This window comes from Hibiscus syriacus, unplaced genomic scaffold (genome assembly GCF_006381635.1).
Source record: "Hibiscus syriacus cultivar Baekdansim isolate YM2019G1 unplaced genomic scaffold, ASM638163v2 tig00110556_pilon, whole genome shotgun sequence".
NCBI lineage: Eukaryota > Viridiplantae > Streptophyta > Magnoliopsida > Malvales > Malvaceae > Hibiscus > Hibiscus syriacus.
In genome coordinates, this window is record NW_024062779.1 from 5,347,974 (window position 1) to 5,364,974 (window position 17,001).

General features: G+C 36.0%; 3 protein-coding genes and 2 pseudogenes across 7 annotated transcripts; 2 read left to right on the forward strand and 3 right to left on the reverse strand.

Moving 5' to 3' along the window:
- The window catches only part of LOC120131721, a 27,268-nt pseudogene extending 24,772 nt beyond the window's left edge, over window positions 1-2,496 (forward strand).
- On the reverse strand, window positions 1,541-3,992 carry LOC120131543 (annotated as a pseudogene).
- A 69-nt stretch (window positions 3,993-4,061) lies between these two features.
- LOC120131544 lies at window positions 4,062-6,319 on the reverse strand. The gene is made up of 2 exons (XM_039148515.1): window positions 6,041-6,319; window positions 4,062-4,118 (listed from the first exon to the last, which is right to left on the reverse strand). The coding sequence occupies exons 1-2, from the start codon at window positions 6,317-6,319 to the stop codon at window positions 4,062-4,064; spliced, it is 336 nt and encodes a 111-aa protein (XP_039004446.1).
- A 266-nt stretch (window positions 6,320-6,585) lies between these two features.
- LOC120131723 (SNF1-related protein kinase regulatory subunit beta-1-like) lies at window positions 6,586-9,585 on the reverse strand. The gene is made up of 4 exons (XM_039148650.1): window positions 9,157-9,585; window positions 7,620-7,795; window positions 7,342-7,504; window positions 6,586-7,003 (listed from the first exon to the last, which is right to left on the reverse strand). The coding sequence occupies exons 1-4, from the start codon at window positions 9,349-9,351 to the stop codon at window positions 6,686-6,688; spliced, it is 852 nt and encodes a 283-aa protein (XP_039004581.1). The 5' UTR covers window positions 9,352-9,585; the 3' UTR covers window positions 6,586-6,685.
- A 2,833-nt stretch (window positions 9,586-12,418) lies between these two features.
- On the forward strand, window positions 12,419-16,023 carry LOC120131718 (UBP1-associated protein 2B-like). Of its 5 annotated transcripts, XM_039148645.1 has the most exons (3): window positions 12,434-12,587; window positions 12,618-14,054; window positions 14,797-15,138. In XM_039148645.1, exons 1-2 carry the CDS (start codon window positions 12,516-12,518, stop codon window positions 14,037-14,039), a joined length of 1,494 nt encoding a protein of 497 aa, XP_039004576.1. In that variant the 5' UTR covers window positions 12,434-12,515; the 3' UTR covers window positions 14,040-14,054; window positions 14,797-15,138. The 5 variants fall into 5 exon arrangements, with proteins under 5 accessions (XP_039004574.1, XP_039004575.1, XP_039004572.1 ...); XM_039148643.1 differs by lacking the exon at window positions 14,797-15,138 and adding an exon at window positions 15,378-16,023 and having other exon boundaries at window positions 12,419-14,054; XM_039148644.1 differs by lacking the exon at window positions 14,797-15,138 and adding an exon at window positions 15,378-16,023 and having other exon boundaries at window positions 12,419-14,042.
- Window positions 16,024-17,001: the final 978 nt, after the last annotated feature.

A 17,001-nucleotide genomic window follows, 5' to 3' on the forward strand; every position in this document is an offset into this window, starting at 1 on the left:
TATTTATTTAGAATCATAATTAATATAATAAAAATATAGAATATATGAATATTAAAGATTAAATGTGTTATTATATTAACAAAAAGAAATTATATCATAAATATATAAATTTAAACATTTGAAAAAAATATATCTAACAATATAAATTATTTAAAAAGTTGCACACAAAAATTCTAAAATAAAGGGAAAACCAACAAATATATAACCGAACAAGAGTACCAAAAAGATGCAGCTCGTAATTAGGGATGTGTAATTTCGAATATCAAATTCAATCTAATTCAAAATTTCGAATATCTGAAAATTTCGAATATCTAAAATAGTGATCTATATCTAATCCGAAAAAATCGGATATCTGAATTTTCAAATATCTGAATTCACGGATCGGATATCCAAATATTCGAATCTGAATTTAAAATTTAATTTGAAAAAAAAATTAAAATTAAAATTTTGTGATTCAATATAACTTATTAGATACTTCTACTATATTTTATAAATTTAATTACTCAAACACAATAATTAAATAAATATCCTATTTTTTATTGGGTTAAAACTATGATAGGTTAGTAAGTTACTTATTTATTAGGCTAAATAGTATCTAAAATTTAAGGGCCTGATTTTGTTCGGATTTTCAGATAATCTAAAATTAAAATTTATTCAACTTGTATCTAAATTTTTTTAGGCGTCCGATCTAAATTATCCAAAAAAAACAGATCAAATATCTGAATTTTTAGATCAAATTTATCGTACAGGGTGTTTTTGCACACGCCTACTTGTAACTTCAAATCTTTTGAAGTGCAAATCGCAGTTATGGAGTTGAGTGTAAGCTATTTTTCGAGTTATTCTTGCCTGACAAGCTCCACGTGCTTATAACGTGACTGGGTGACTCGATTACCAAACATAGACACCAATGGAAATAGGAGCGACTAACTAGCAGAAATTCAACAAATCCTATGCATGAGCATTAATTTCGTTGGATCATCTTTTCTTCAATATCAACTCATCAGTATATAGAAATTCCATCTTAGCATTTTAGAATATTAGTTTTAGTTTAACAATCAATTACTTAGGAGATGACAATCTATGACTCGCGTCTATGAATTGTAACATTCACATTTATAGTTTAAATATGTAATTTTAAATTTTAATACTTCAATCATGAGTTTATACATCATGTATATTTCTTATAATGTAAGGAAGAAGCATATTACTTAAACATTGCAAAATTTTCAGATATTATTAACTTATGATTTCTTGGTTCTTCATTATTTTGTTGATTTAAGATGAGCTCTTAACGGTGCATTTCATAGCCTTTGAAAAAGAACCTGCATAACAAAACAGTGTAAAATTGCACGCATGCATTCATTACATACCTTTCTGCAAGCACACTATAACCTAATTCATGAAAGTCTATCCGGAGATCAACCTCGAGGATCGACATAAACTCGCGGTGTAAGTTTATTTCCGGTCTCTGAACCGATCTTTTTCATGTAAGGCAGACTATTTGATTTGCGTTACTGAAGCAGCGATTGTGTACATAACATAATATAGTGCTAAAGCCTCCATTTCCGGGTTTCAAGTAGGTGACCGATTCAGCTCCCCGTTGAAGTTCCATCATTTTGCTGATTTACAATAGGACCTCTTTGAGACTGAGGTGAATTAACAGCTCTAGGGGATTGGACCTGTGGTTGAGTCATCGTTTGCAGACCATGTTGCTGCTGTGATCAAGCCAGCCCTCTTATTCTCCACCGGAGGATCTCAACAACGAAACAAGTCTCATTCATCGCAACACCGAATCCAGAAAATGTTGCCAGGAGAATTGACAGAATTGCCTGTACTTTCACCTGCAGGCAACAAACATCAAAAGTGGATGGATATGAGTCAACTCTGTACTTGCAAACATCCAAGGAACTTGGTGCTACTCAGCAAAGAATAAAATATATGAGCAAAGACAACCACCAACGAAAATTGAACCAAAGGGTAAACCCAGACAAATCTCCGCTGCACTGAATACAAAAGATGCAGAGGTTTAAATCAAGTTATAGAGAATAATTTAGCAGGAATTTCCTATAAAATCTCACAGTAGTGACAGCATTTCCCAGGCTAATCAACTATGGTTTCTCTCTATCCACTGCAAGTGCCTGCTACATATTCAAGCATGCATATGCATGAAACTAGAGTTGGACCGGCTTCTAACTAAAACGGACAAAGGTGAAACCGAAATGGTGCTTGTAACTATAAAATTTAAGCTGGTTTCTGCTGACCATGTTCCTATTTCGTATGGAACATGACACTGAAGTATTGAAAAAAGAACAATATATAAACGAACCGAAGGATGTTCCAGAACCTACCCATTGTTGATGATGTCATGGATGAAAGGAGGCCTAGCAAACATGAAAATGGAAGAGATATGGCAATAGCTCCAGTACCCATTTTTCCAACCTGCAGGTAAAATATATATATGTGTGGGTGTGTGAAGGATATGAAGTTTAAAACAGGGCAAATCCGAAAAAGAAACTGCTTCCTACCAGAAGTTGCTCAAGAAAACAAAAGTATGCAAGCATGCTGACGATAACAAGAACAGGGATCTCCTGCCAAATCCTGCAAACATCAAACTAAAGTTCAGCAATTATATTTTTATTGGTATCCTAGAAGTTTCAGCAATCATAGGTATATAATTCCATCCATTAACAAACAGTTTGTTACCTATTGCCGGGTGCATCAGCCTGAAAGCCTCTACTTGTTCCGATTCGTAAAAGTGTGACAGGTAGGTTCTGAACCTCTTGCTTGCACACATCACGTGTCTTGTTGCCTCTGACGCTGAACCATTTCACGGCGCAGTCTTTGTGCGCCAAAGCTAGCTCGCCTTTGCAGCTGCATTCCATCTTCAGTGTTTCACCTCCTTAGTGCAGTTCAGCCAGACAAATCCTACACACAGCATCTTCTTCAGGTATGTCCTCGCCATCAGGGTCATTGTTATCTGAACAATAATCTCTCAATAAGAGACCCTGGCTTGTAATGATAGTTAATAGATCCCACCAGTGTCAAGGTCTAATGGTCTAAGACTCCATTTCCGATCCCAATGGCATCTTCGAAACCACAAGGACTTTCGGGAAACAAAGGGTTCACATTTATTGGCAACAAAGTTACAAATGCTAACACGCTCGTATGCCTTGCAACAACTTTCAAAGTTGAACATACACATAAAAATATAGATAAAGACAATGGAATACCAGCATCAGGTACCATAGAAGCATTTGAACTTATTTCTCCTTCCTTAACTCGTGGATTCGAGGGTATCACTCGGAAAAATAAATCCATTCTCCTCAACTTTCCTTCTTTGTCGTCTACGGGAACAGAAAATGAACGAGATAGCTGCAACACGTTTCCTTTTTTCTGCAAAGGAACTAAAAACATCAAACAGCATGCACTCAAAATACTTGCACGGAATTGACTAACTTCCGTAACTTCTACTTCACAATAACACAGTTTCAAATGCTCTTCATTTAACATTAAGGCTATCACTTATACCATGTTCCTCATCTAGCAATTATATACCGTGCCTTATGCATTAAAGTGAGAACTGAGAGCCCAAATAGGCAATGAAATATCACAAAACTTACATTAGAATATGCAGAGCCACCAAAGCTTCCACTGCTCGTAGGTTCCGGGTTCGAATTAGCAATATGAGTTACAGGCAACGAAGACATCCTTTTTATCCTTAAAGTAAATATCTTTGAAAGTGACAATGTCCTTGAGATGGAGGGCTTCACTGTTTGTAAAGTAGAAGATGATGCTAGAGCAATGGCTGCAGCCTTTTCAACGTCTAAATTAACATTTCTCTGCTTGAATCCTAGTTTTGGTAAGAGACTTTCCAAGGAAGATTTGGCTCTAGATGAGGAGGGATCTGGGGGTCCACTAGTTCTTGCATCTGATGGACTTAGTGTCAAGAGGAAGTTCACTCTCCTGGGAGTAGGACTCGGTGCTGTCGGCATCGTTATTATGACCGACTCTTGAGAGGAGTCTTGGAAAGTTTTCGAGGGTACCTCTAGGGAGAGATTGCTTCATCTCCGATGACGAGAATGAGTTGTATCTTCAGTTTTTCCTGTTGAATCTTCAACCTGAAATGCAAACGTTAACAAAAATTTATCAGTATGCTGGAAAAATATACAGAGATGAATTGGCCTCGGCAGTTGGCAACTAAGACGAGCAGACCACTTTTCTTCCAAGTGTCCCAAGAGATGAACTGCCCTTGGCGAATGTCCCAAGAGAGGACAGGGCAGGGTGATTCAGCTCACGTTTAACTGCTTTTCTCGGATTAGTGGTGCGATTTCAAATTCAGCGGTACAAGTATTCTTTTTTAAACATTTAACTGATTAAATAGTATTCTTACATCAAGTAGACATGCATGATCTGCATCATAGGTGAATTAGACACGTTCATTCATAGCAATACCACATTTCCAGCTATGGATTCTCATAGTAAAGGAATGCAGCAGGTTCTGAGCTTACTTCTTTTTTTTTTTATATAAAATTCGACTGAATAAGATTAACCAGAGCTCAGCAGGAATAGGGAAACAGCCAAAGCTTCACGCAAAACATTCAAAGTTGTCAGAAGCCATGCATAGCGCCAAAAAAGATGGCCTTTTTGTTCAAAAACAACCATTTGGTAGGCATTAAAAAACATGGAAATTCTCCACAATAGCAGTCCTACTCGATCCAAAAAAAAAAACCCCCAACAAAGAAGATAGAAATGAAAACTTAAAACAAAGTCCTGTTGAACTGAAAATGTTCCTTTGTTTGGACCACCTCCAAGATCATGCTCCTCAGTCACATGTTTCTCTTGATTCATCATTTTTTTCATCATAAACAAAGGAAAGGGATGAAGATAAGAAAGGGAGTTGTTGTAGGGTTGTTTGTTTATATTAAAAGTGTGGGGAATGAACAAGTTCAGTAATTTAAGAGTTGAGAACAATGTTTCTCATGTAAGGCACACAAAAAAAAGGGGAAAAAAAAGATGGTGGGCTAGCTATACAATGGATTTCTTACTGACATTCTTTCTCTTTCTCTCCCATCACAATAATATCAACAAATTAACACACTTTTCACTTCATCTACTATTGTCTAATTTCTTAAACCTAATGTGCTTATGGACAAAACCCCATCTTTTTTCAGTTCTTTGTTCAGTCAAAGACTTGTTTATGTATAAAAGACTTCATCAGTGTGTTCGAGTAAAAGTTGCGTATGGAGCTTGGGTTTTAAAGGTGTTTTTATGTCTCGAATCTCTCCTTAAGCATCACTTCTTTGTTTGGCGTGAGAATTTTCATTTGTGCCATGTATAAGGAAATTCTCATATACCATACATATATCTAGAAATAGAAATTTGTTGCTAGGGCAGCAGAACTAGACTCAACTCGAAAAATCAAATTTTTCGACTCGACTCAACTCAAAAAAACTTGACTCGAAAAAATTTCAAGTTCAAATCTAGTTATAAAATGCAACTCGAATAACTCGAAACTTTTAGTAATTAGTGGATTTATTTTCAAGTTTGAGTCGAGTCCTTAGACTTTATATATATATATATATCACATATGAAAAAAAATAAAAAAAAATAAATTTGTTTTGTATATATGGTTATAGAAAGTCATTTAAATTGGAATCGAATAATATTATAAATATTTGCAATTAAATTTAAACAAAAACTCGAAAAATCAACTCGACTCAAAAAAATTTCAAGTTAACTTCAAGTTATAAAATATTACTCATCAACTCGAATAACTCGAAATTTTTTACTCGACTCCATCGAACGCCCCTACTTGTTGCCTATGAATTATGTCCATTCATTGGAAACTTGGAACGTTTATAATTAATGCAATTTGCTAGCTTATTGGACTCATGCACCCCTCACTAAAATTTTTTTCTTAATCTAAAACTTCTATATATAAAAAAATTCTAGTAAAAAAGGGTCATATGTAAATATAAAAGAGATTTTTTTTCTTTTTTTCTTTTTTGAATGGAAAGGCAGGAAACAAAACAGGATTTACATAGCTGCTAACTCCTACGTCCACGGGTGGGCTTTGATAAACATGAAACCCAAAGGGCCATTTCCACGCCAAATTTGTCATGCAGTCCGCCACTCGGTTATATTCTCTTGGAGCAAAAACAAAACGAACCTCCCACGAACGCTTCACAAGTTCTTGGATATGATGGACCATCGAGGAACCTACCCCAGATCCTACCCGAGTCTGAAGAACCAAAATGGCCTCTTTGCAATCCGATTCCACTGTTATCCGACGTAGACCCAAATCCCAAGCCAATTGCATGCCTTTAGTTTGAAAGTGTCCCGTCACTATTGTCTCCTACTCATCCCTTCACCAACAAATGTGGAAGTTACTTTGGCTTCTTTACAGAGTCGAGCATGGGGAAATGTAGGCTTTACCTTTTGAGTGGCTTGTAGAGTACAACAGTCACGTATTTGGACTTCAATCTATGGGTCAATCCAAGGGCAACAAATTTTTCGATATGCAAACGTTTGAGGTAAACGACTGTTGGAGCACAAATTTACAAAGAGTTCATGGTGTTTACGTTGAAAGTATCGAAGCACGATCTATAAAACAAGGTACCTTCAGCAACAAATGTGGAAGTTACTTTGGTTTCTTTACAGAGTCGAGCATGGGGAAATGTAGGTTTTACCTTTTGAGTGGCTTGTAGAGTACAACAGTCACGTATTTGGACTTCAATCTATGGGTCAATCCAAGGGCAACAACAGACTGCGATGCCCATCCTTTCTGTATGAAAAGGTGGTTAAGTACAACATGTTGAGGCTTCGAGGAAGATGCTCCATCTTGATCATCTGTATCAAGGACAGTTAAATGCAGCTGGGATGGAACTACAGCAGGCTCTTTCGCAAAATCTTCTTCAGTTGGAAATGCTTGACCATAACTGGAATTTGGAGATGCCGGAGCCTCGAATTCGGTTACACTATCTAGATTTTCAGGTACATAGTCCTGCAAGGAATAGTGAAAGTCATTAAAAATACGAAAGCAAAGAGGCTTGACAAGAATTACCGAGATCTCCTTTATAGATAAGAAAAGAGAGTGAAGTGATAAAATCAAGAGAGAACCTATGTAGCACACATCTTTGTTATTAGTCCTGTGTGCTCAAAACAGTATATACCTTAAACCTCTCTTTTTAGTTTTTAAGCAATAACAACTGTTAAATTTGTAAATGCCAGTTTTGAATGCCAAACATTCATGCTATGCAACCCGAAAAGCACCATTAAATGAGGTAAAACAAACGTACATGATTCAAAAGTGAGCAGGAGTACATATAAGAAGATACATACATGTACATCAAGAAGATTAAAAACGTGGCCCATTTCATCAGATACAAAAGGCAGGTTGGGTGTATATTTCCATTCACCATCGACAATATACTTGTAATGGTATATGCCAGATGGAAGGACCAAAAGAATTGAGAGGTCACTACCTGATCTCTGTAGTGCCTTCCTGCAAAAGAATAACAATATACTCTATTATATGATGCCCATTGTTCGCTTTTCGACTAAGTGAGGAACAGCAGATCTCTTATGCATGAAAATGTGATCTGGAACTATAGACCTACCTTGATCTCCAATTGTCCCAAGAACCTTCCACGGCCACATCATTACCACCATAATTCCAAGTAATAATGACAGGGATTCCTTTCTCGGACAGACTATTGGGAATCCCAGGAGAACCATGTCGCCAAGCTTGGTTGAAAAAGGAATGACCATCAGTCCTTGGAAGTTGGTAAGGGAGCTACAGGAACCTGAAAATGCACCAAAAACAACCAACCAATCAGTTGAAATGCCACTACTCAGATGGACAAAACTCTCTACTAAATAGATAAACCATCAGCACACTTCTCCCTCTCCTAACTTGGCAATCCAAATAACAGACCACAGCATAAAATGATGAATACATGTAAATAAAATATGCCCTGGCCCCAAATAATTTTTAAGAAATAAAAATGACTATCTGACTGGGAAAGGAAACTAACAAATCAAAAGAAAGTAATTGAAATAACAATTTACACAATCAAGTTACTCGCAAGCAATGCGAATATCACCCCTAAAAATTTTAAGTGTCTAAAGCTCCCCAAGAATCTAAAAAGGAATTAAAAAACAAACATGTAAAAGGGAAACAATTCTCATGGACAAAAACCAATGTAAACGCCAATGAGATTGGAGATTCCAACAGTAAAGAAGATTCTGTTCCATGTTTCCAAACGTTGATTACTTCAGGGATATCAGCATTGGTTAGTCTTATCAAACACTATTCCTCCTCATCATGTGTCATTTATGCGTATAGTTTAGTTCGAACCAATCATCAGCTCAAAATATGATATTAAAGATTTAGTAACCCTCAAAGGCGTTACAATATAAGCAAAAAGATTAGGGGCTGTTTGTTTACTTCAGAATGATTAAGCGTTGAATGATTCAAATGCTGAATGATTCAGAGGCTCTGTATGAATTAGCTCTGAATGTGATATGTTGTTTGAAAATGGCTCTGAATCATTCAGAATATACTTCTGTGCTGAATCATTCAGTACTGTTTTGCTGAATCAGTCAGCACTGAATCATTCAGAGGTGCGGAACAAACGCGCTGAATGTTGAACGGTTCAGCATTCAGATCTGAATGATTCCATTAAGAGGCAAACAAACAGCTCTAACTTTCTAAAACAAGTTAAAAAAAACAATGAACCGAACCAAATCAAAGCATGACATACTAAAAGGATCCTTCGTACGTATTAGCTTCTAATCAACCATTTTAACGTAGAAGACACTTTTCGTTTCAAGCTTTTAACAATTTCTCAAAAAGCAAGACTAACTGCTTTTTTAAAAAATATTAACACCCTCATCGACCAATTTTTGCAGAATTGCCCAAATAATTACCAAAATACACGCTCAAGCTCTTATCTTCCATGTTTCATTCCATGAAACTATTCACAACTTCTAATCTGTTCTTCAGATGGTTATTTCTACTTTTACAACGAAAGCTCAGATCTTGCTAATTCAAATATATTTATTTTACTTACAAGCATTTGACTAATTTCAATTACTAAAAATAGAATAAGTTCAAAGTCCTGCAAAGATCATTAAAAATTTGAAGATGCGAACCTGAGGAACGAACAAAAGAGGAGACCGAGACCAGCGAGGACTCTGCGGCGGCGTATTCACCACTGAATCAGACGATGGCACGCGAACTCCAACTGCAGCGGCTCCACGAACTACAGGCTCGCCGCCATTGGATCTTCCCGATAGGTCGTCGACACCGCCGTTGGCTCCGTCTTCTCTTCCGTTTGCATTACCCATATCATCAACTTTCTTAATATAAGATTTTTCAAATATACCCGAAGAGAAAACGAGAATTAGATTAAAAGGGAAGAAAAACCTGTTCTGGCAATTGAATGAAAGCGGGTTTTTGAATTAACACCGGTTTTGGGTTTATTGACGGGGATCGACACTGGGAACGTGTTCGACTGCAAGTGCCGGGAAACGGTTGTTCTGATCAAAACCATGTCCTTTTTTTTATTCGTCTTCCGTTTGGCAGAACAGCTATTTGTATAAATTAAAAGGGGAAACGTTAGCATAAAACCGTTCCTATTTCCCTCTCGTGCATTCTCTTTTGGGTTGAAAAAGGTCAACTGAAAAATTTTCTTTTATGATCACTAAAAGTTGAAGGTAAAAGGTTAAGACAAATTGATCAGATGAGGAAGCTAATTGACTAAACCAGACTATACGGCAAAAGTTGTCAGGCTGATGAAAACTTGAACGAAAATAGAATAAAAATGGCTAAGTCCACGGGATAATGTGTTAGAAAATTTTATTTTACGAGATAATATTCTCGTCAGATTAATTGTTGAGTTGAGATAAGGCGAATGCTACAATCCTCACGTAGGTCGTCATGTACTCCCAACGACATGTATAGGTCGCCATGCATGCCATTAACATTAGCATGGATGCTGAATAGAATATGCACATATAAACTACCTGAAATCTAAAGCTTGTAATTAATATGTATATTATGGAAATAGTAAGAGTGGGGGTGGGTGTATTTGGCATGGGTCCTAGGTTTGTTTAAGACTTTGTGTCAGTTATCATTAACATTTGTCTGCAATAACGATGATAGGTACATGACTTCAACTAGTTGGATCGTAGGATTCCAACCATTCTCAAGTGTCCACCTGCATCAAAAAAACCAAAATCTCTCCCAATTACACCTACCCCACTCTTACTATTTCCAAAATATACATATTAATTGCAGGCTTTAGATTTCAGATAACTCATATGTGGCATATTCTATTCAGCACCCATGCTAATGCTAATGGCATGCATGGCGACCTGTCACGGTGGGAGTGCATGGCGACCTATACAGGTCGTTGGGAGTGCATGGCGACCTACGTGGGGATTGTAGCATTCGCCCTATCTCAACAATTAATCTAGCGAGAGCATTGTCTCGTGAAATAAAATTTCTCAGCACATTATCTCGTGGATTTAACCAAATAAAAATAGAAGAAAAATATATATTAGGAAAATGAAAAGAAATATTTCTTTATTAAAAAGCATTAGTTAAGGCGTTGGTAATCTTTAAAGTTAATATATTTAACTTAAAAACATAAACTAATGTAAGTAACTACATTTAGTCGGATTGATTAAGTTTTCATTTTTGTTCTCTCATATATGATTGTTATTGGCTTGACAAAAATGACAACCGTTATCGTTTGGAGTTCAAATCTTTTCCACACCGTTGGTGGAAATCTACTCTTTATTCATCGCTAACTGCAATTTAGAACAGTATAGAGATTAAAGTTTGTTTCTAAATTAGTTTTTTCTACTTTTAGTATTTAAAAAAATCCATTAAAAATACTAAAGAATCAATGATAATTATTAAAACTTATAAGAAATATATATATATATATATATATATATATATATATATATATATATATATATTGGTACAATGGTTAAAAAAACGACACAAGTCACTTAACTAAAATTTAATAACCGTTACGAATAAAACACATAAAATGACATCGTTTATAACATTATATATCTAAATTAACCAAAAAATAATCTATACATCTAAAAAAATGTATAATATGATCATTTATTTTTGGGTAAACTATGCAGATAGTCTCCTATGTTTTCTCTATGATCGACTTTGGTCGCCAAAAAAATTAAGGGAGAATGATATCGAACGTTATAAATTCGTTCAATTTAAGTCCTTTGTTATTAACTTAACCCCTTAATAGAATTCTTACGTGGCACTTAAAAAATCTATTTTTCTTTTTTTTCTTCTTCTTCTTGAGCTTAAAGCCTTCTACCCATGCCGTCTTTGTCACCATATCCACCAAAGCACGCTGCTATAATAACAAATGGAGCTTTGTCGCTAGCCACCCCACGAAGTACCTTTGTAGCTATGGTCACCGCACCACACTCTAATCTCCCACGACCCTTGCAAACAACCCAACACGTTGTAGATAAGTTGCTCTTTACTCTCTGACAAGATAAAAGCTACCGGCTTATTCGTGTCAGAAAATTGAAGGTTTTGAATCGAAAAAGTGATAAGATTATCATATTCATTGGAACGTACAACATTTATCTCCGAGTACTATCGGAACCAAAGTTGTAGTTGTCCAAAACACAAACGTTAGATGTCTTCCTTTTATTTTTTTCGGGTTCAGGTTTAGCCCTTGGTTTTGATGGTCGAAAATGCACTACTGGTAATAATCATCACGATGGGTGGTGGTGGTTAAGCAATGAAGATAAAAAATATACTCTTTTCTTTTCGAGGAACCTATTGTCGGACTCATCACAATCCTTCACTGGCCTACACCACCATTAGAGACGTTTTGACCGGAAAAGGTATAGCAATTTTCGTCGGAGAATGACCAAGAACTAGAGCTGCGACATGGGGGTTTTAACATTGGAAGGAGACGGTGGGTGGTTGGTTGGTTAATGGGGGAAGAATAAGAGAAGAAGAAAAAGAATTGGTGGGACCACATGATTTTTTTATTATTTTTTAATTGCCACATAATAATTTCATTAATGGGTTAACGGAAGGTAACAACGGAGGGACTTAAATTAGATGGATCTATAACGTTAGGAACTAAAATCGAACGAATTTATAACGTTAGATACCATTTTCCTTAAAAACTTTTCGGTGACCAAAGTCAGTCATAGCAAAAAAATAAGGGATTATCGGCATAGTTTACCCTTTATTTTTATATTAAGCTTAAAAATATTCAAAAAAAAACGATTAAAAGATCATATTAAAGGGTAATACGAATGGAAGCCCAGTCCATCTTCATTGGGTTCGGGTAGAAAATATGGGCTTAGATCCGACCCTTAAATCAATCTCAATAACGAGGCAGATCAGATAAGTGATAGTTGAGATCCGCTGTTTTCCCAGAAGCCCTATTTCTCCCCCCCCCCCCCTCTCCGACAAATCAATCTTTCGAATCTTCGTTTTCTCCATGGCTAAGAAGCGAAAGCAACGATCTTCTGCGGTCGAACCCACTAAAACAACAGCGGATCCTCAACCAATCGAAGAAGAAGAAGAAGAAGAAGAAGAAGAAGAAGAAGAAGAACAACAACATCAAGAATACATACCCGAAGATCCAAAACTTAACGTAGAAGAGGAAGAACTCCAGGAAGTTGAGGAGGAAGTTGAAGAAGAAGCAGAAGAGGAGGTTGAAGAAGAAGAGGAAGTGGAGCTGGATGAAGACGAGGAGGAAGACGAGAACGAAGAGGATGAAGATGAAGAAGAAGCGGAAAACCAAACCCTAGATGGAAACGGAGCTCCGAAAGGAACAAGTCAAGAAGAGGAATTGGACGATGAGCCTTTCGAGACACTTCTACAACCGTTTGAGAAAGATCAATTGATTACCCTTATCAAGAAAGCAGTCAAAAAGCACCCAGAGTTCATATCGTCGGTTCGTGAGCTTGCCGATGTGGACCCGTCTCAACGGAAGATCTTCGTTCACGGTCTCAGTTGGGATACCACTGCTGACACCCTCACCGCCGAGTTTTCTAAATATGGGGAAATCGAAGAATGCAAAGCGGTTACCGATAGGGTTTCTGGGAAATCTAAGGGTTATGCTTTTATTCTCTTTAAACATCGGAGTGGAGCTCGCCGAGCTTTGAAACAGCCCCAGAAGAAGATTGGGAATAGAACTACTTCTTGTCAGTTGGCTTCGCAAGGGCCGGTTCCAGCACCTCCTCCAACTGCACCGCCTGTGTCTGAGTATACTCAGAGAAAGATTTTTGTTAGTAACGTTTCTGCTGAAATGGACCCCGAGAAGTTGCTTGAGTTTTTTAAACAGTTTGGGGAAATTGAGGAAGGTCCGTTGGGGCTTGATAAGCATACAGGGAAACCGAAAGGGTTTGCTCTTTTTGTATACAGGTCGGTTGAGAGTGCAAGGAAGGCCTTAGAAGAGCCACACAAGAATTTTGAAGGCCATGTTTTGCATTGCCAGAAGGCCATTGATGGGCCAAAACCGACTAAAGGTGGTTATGCAGGAGGTGCTTCTTCTGGGCATCATCAGCCGTACCAGCAGCACCAGCAAGGGCAACATCAGAATCAGTCTCGTTACCATCATGCTAAGAAGGGGAAGTACTCTTCTAGTGGATCAGAGACCGGTCATTTGATGGCTCCATCTGGGCCTGCTGCATTGGGAGTGGGGTTTAACCCTGAAGTTGCTGCTGCTGGGTTGAACCCTGGGGTGGCTTTTACTGCTCCAGCTTTAAACCCAGTGCTTGGACAGGCTTTAACTGCGTTGCTTGCTTCTCAGGGTTCTGGTTTGGGGCTCGGTAATCTGCTTGGAGGGTTTGGTGGTGCCCCTGTGAACCAGGGAGCACCTGCTGCAGGTTATGGGGGTCAGGTTACAGGAGGCTACGGGAACCAGATGGGAGTACAGGGTGGGTATCAGAATCCACAGATGGGGCAGGGCGGTGCTGGTAGGAATCAGCCTGGTGGCGGTGCTCCTTACATGGGATAGTGGGTAAGCCCCAAGGTAACCAAATATTTTTTTTGTGGTTTATTAACTTTTTTTTCTTTTAGCATTTGCCTCGTCTTTATGCACGATAGACCTCACATAAATAGACGACAAAACTAATTGAGTTATATGTTTTACTGCATAACTAAATATGATCTCACAGTATGGGGATGGCTTTGTGTGGGTCAGGTTTGTTTATTGCGAAGCGGAAAAATAAATGAGTAGTACATGTTACATGTTTGCTTTAAGTTTTTTCAGCACATGAAGTTTGTTGCAAGTGTCAACAGTATTCAGCTGTTGGCTCGTAATTAATTTCACCACAATTGAAAGACTACAGCACTTAGTATGTTTTATTTTGAAGTTAATTGTTGAATACTAGTTTTACAAGCTGTCTGGTTTGGTGAGTTTGATTAATCCTCTTAAGATGGATGGTGTAGATTATTGAGTTTGGGTCTTAACTTATCTATTTTCTGATGATACATATGGTCTACTACCAAAAATTTATAACTATTTATTTTTTGTTAAATTTTATTTGTAATTTTAGTTACCTCATTCCTAAACATATGAAACACTTTCTTTCATCTCTCTCTTTTTTTCTTCTCATTGCCAAACTTAAATTTTAGTTGGTTAAATTTTGTTAACAAAAATCATATTTGGTTTTGCCAAAGGTATGGAAATTCATTTCATCTCTCTCATGGATCTTTTTCCGTAAATCTTTAGTTTTTAAAAGTTGTTTTTTATGATTTTATTCATTGTGCAGATTCTCTCATAGATGCATCAATCATTTTGTTTTCGACTGGTGATTCTGAAGTTCAGGAACTCATGCAAACGTGGTCTTTAAATTTGTAACAAAAAATGCCTACTATAAAGATCAGAGATCTCAAACCTGTATTTTCGTTTCTATTTTAGTAGTTTCCCCCTCGCTTATTTTAAAAAAGATGTACTATTTCGGCTTGATGATTTGTTTCTTGAAAATTGTTGGGGAACTGGTAGAATTTCCTGGCAGTGGACAGAGTGCCTTTTAAGGTTTTCAACTGTGTTGCTCAAACAATTAACATTTTCGTATTTTTTTTCTTAAATCAACTGATGTTTTATGGTGACTGTTTGTTATTAATTTAGTTTAATGTGAGGCAGCCTTGTTTTTCTGGGTATTGTTTATATTTTCTTGACGACTAGTGGTTTTATAAACTTGCTTTACCTTATTAATTGCATGGAATTGTTTCCTCGTGTATGGTTCCCCCGTTTAACTCCTTATAGAATAGGTTAATGTGTTGTTACTTTTGTTCTATGCTCTTTAGCATAACAGATGGAGTCTGGATGAAATGAGATTTCAAACTGCAGGTACGATGGTCATGTAGTCCCGCCTGCCTGCTTACACGTAATGTATTCTTAACAGAAGTGCCACCAGCTTCTACTAACCTTCCAGCCCCAGGCCCCCTCCCCCCTGTCCTTGTGTGGATAACCTTTGCATTAGGGAGGGGAACGAATGGAGTTTTTGGTGTTCGATGGCTGGTGAAATGGCTTCTTTGTCTTCAATGACACCATTTGTTGTTTCCTTGAGTTGTTTGTGATGGGGGAGATGGAATCAACTTGACTTGGAAGGCTATAGATGTTTTGTATCATACCAGTTGTTCATGTATGTGCTTGTGAATGTCCCTCGTCTTGTTTGAGGGACTTGGATAAAGGATCTGCTAGTAGTTTATTTCGATGGGACAGCAGGACCAGTGAAGCCGAAGAATGTATTCCATCTGGAGGCATAATATGCTGTCCATAAATGCCCTCATATCTGGATTGCCTTGCTGCCTAACTTAAATTGCAGCTCCTGATTATTGCTCTTGATGCATGTAAGACATGAATACTAGACTAGATTGATATATTTATCTATAACCAGTGAAAAAACAGCGTTGTTTGGTGGACAATGGATTGGTTACTCTCTTTGAGAGATAAACTTGATTTGGATGAATAAATAAATTTTGAGTTAATTGAATTGAATTTACTAAGTTATTAGATTTTTTAAGTTAATTTCGATTTTTTTTAATTTCAATAAACAAATTTATATTTTTAGATGGTAAACCAAGTATTTAGTTATTCGACTGTCATTTTGGTTAATTAGCCACTATTCTTTTAAAAAGTATCTCTAATGTCATATTCTGATTTTATTTGTCATTCGTAAAAGAAATTAATAAGATTGTTAATGAAATATTTTTTTATTTTAATAATAATATGATATTATTTGATATTGTTTTATGTTGACATTATTATCATTGTTAATTTTTTTAATTGTGGTCTATTATTTTATGGTGATATATTATTATTATTATTATTGTTAATTTTATTGTTCAATTTTTTTAATTGTGGCCTATGAGTGTTCAAAAAAAATTAAATATAATATTTATTATGATTTTGAAAAAAAAATAATTAGATAATTAAAATCAATTAAAATAATAATTTTTTAACAATAACAATTGAATTTTATTAATAATAGAAGAAATTAAAATTATAACGCATTAATATATATATATATATATATGTTATTTGTCATAGTTTGTATTGTTACTTATAACGATTAAAAGCATAGATATTTTGTTAATATTATAATTGCGTAACGTTTTAATATATTTTGTATGATTTATTTTATTTAAATTTCGATACAACTATGTATTTGAGTCACAATTATTTTATTTTTTAACATTATGTTTTAGTCATTTTAGTATTTTATAATTATTGTTTGTTCATTCCATAAAAGCGAAATTTTTTATAATAATAATTCAATTTTTAAATTAAATCGATATTTATATATTCAGTGACAGATGCAAGACTTTTTTAAGGTGAGCACGTGATTACTCTAAATTTTTTATTTTTTTTATTTTAGTTATTTATTTTATTAATGGTATTCACCCGAAAATTTTATTTATGTCCGGTTGTCCACCCATACAATTTTCTTATTATTATTGTATATGTACTC

Bases quoted from the DNA above. Each gene is read 5' to 3' on its own strand.
- LOC120131544 (XM_039148515.1), bottom strand. From the start codon at position 6,319: ATGCAATTGGCTTGGGATTTGGGTCTACGTCGGATAACAGTGGAATCG. The intron at 4,119-6,040 runs GTAAATCCTGTT...TTTGCATTTCAG, and splicing joins ACGTAGGAGTTAGCAGCTAT to GTTGAAGATTCAACAGGAAA.
- LOC120131723 (XM_039148650.1), bottom strand. From the start codon at position 9,351: ATGGGTAATGCAAACGGAAGAGAAGACGGAGCCAACGGCGGTGTCGAC. The intron at 7,505-7,619 runs GTAGGTCTATAG...ATTCTTTTGCAG, and splicing joins TGGGACAATTGGAGATCAAG to GAAGGCACTACAGAGATCAG. The intron at 7,004-7,341 runs GTATGTATCTTC...TATTCCTTGCAG, and splicing joins TTAATCTTCTTGATGTACAT to GACTATGTACCTGAAAATCT.
- LOC120131718 (XM_039148643.1), top strand. From the start codon at position 12,516: ATGGCTAAGAAGCGAAAGCAACGATCTTCTGCGGTCGAACCCACTAAA.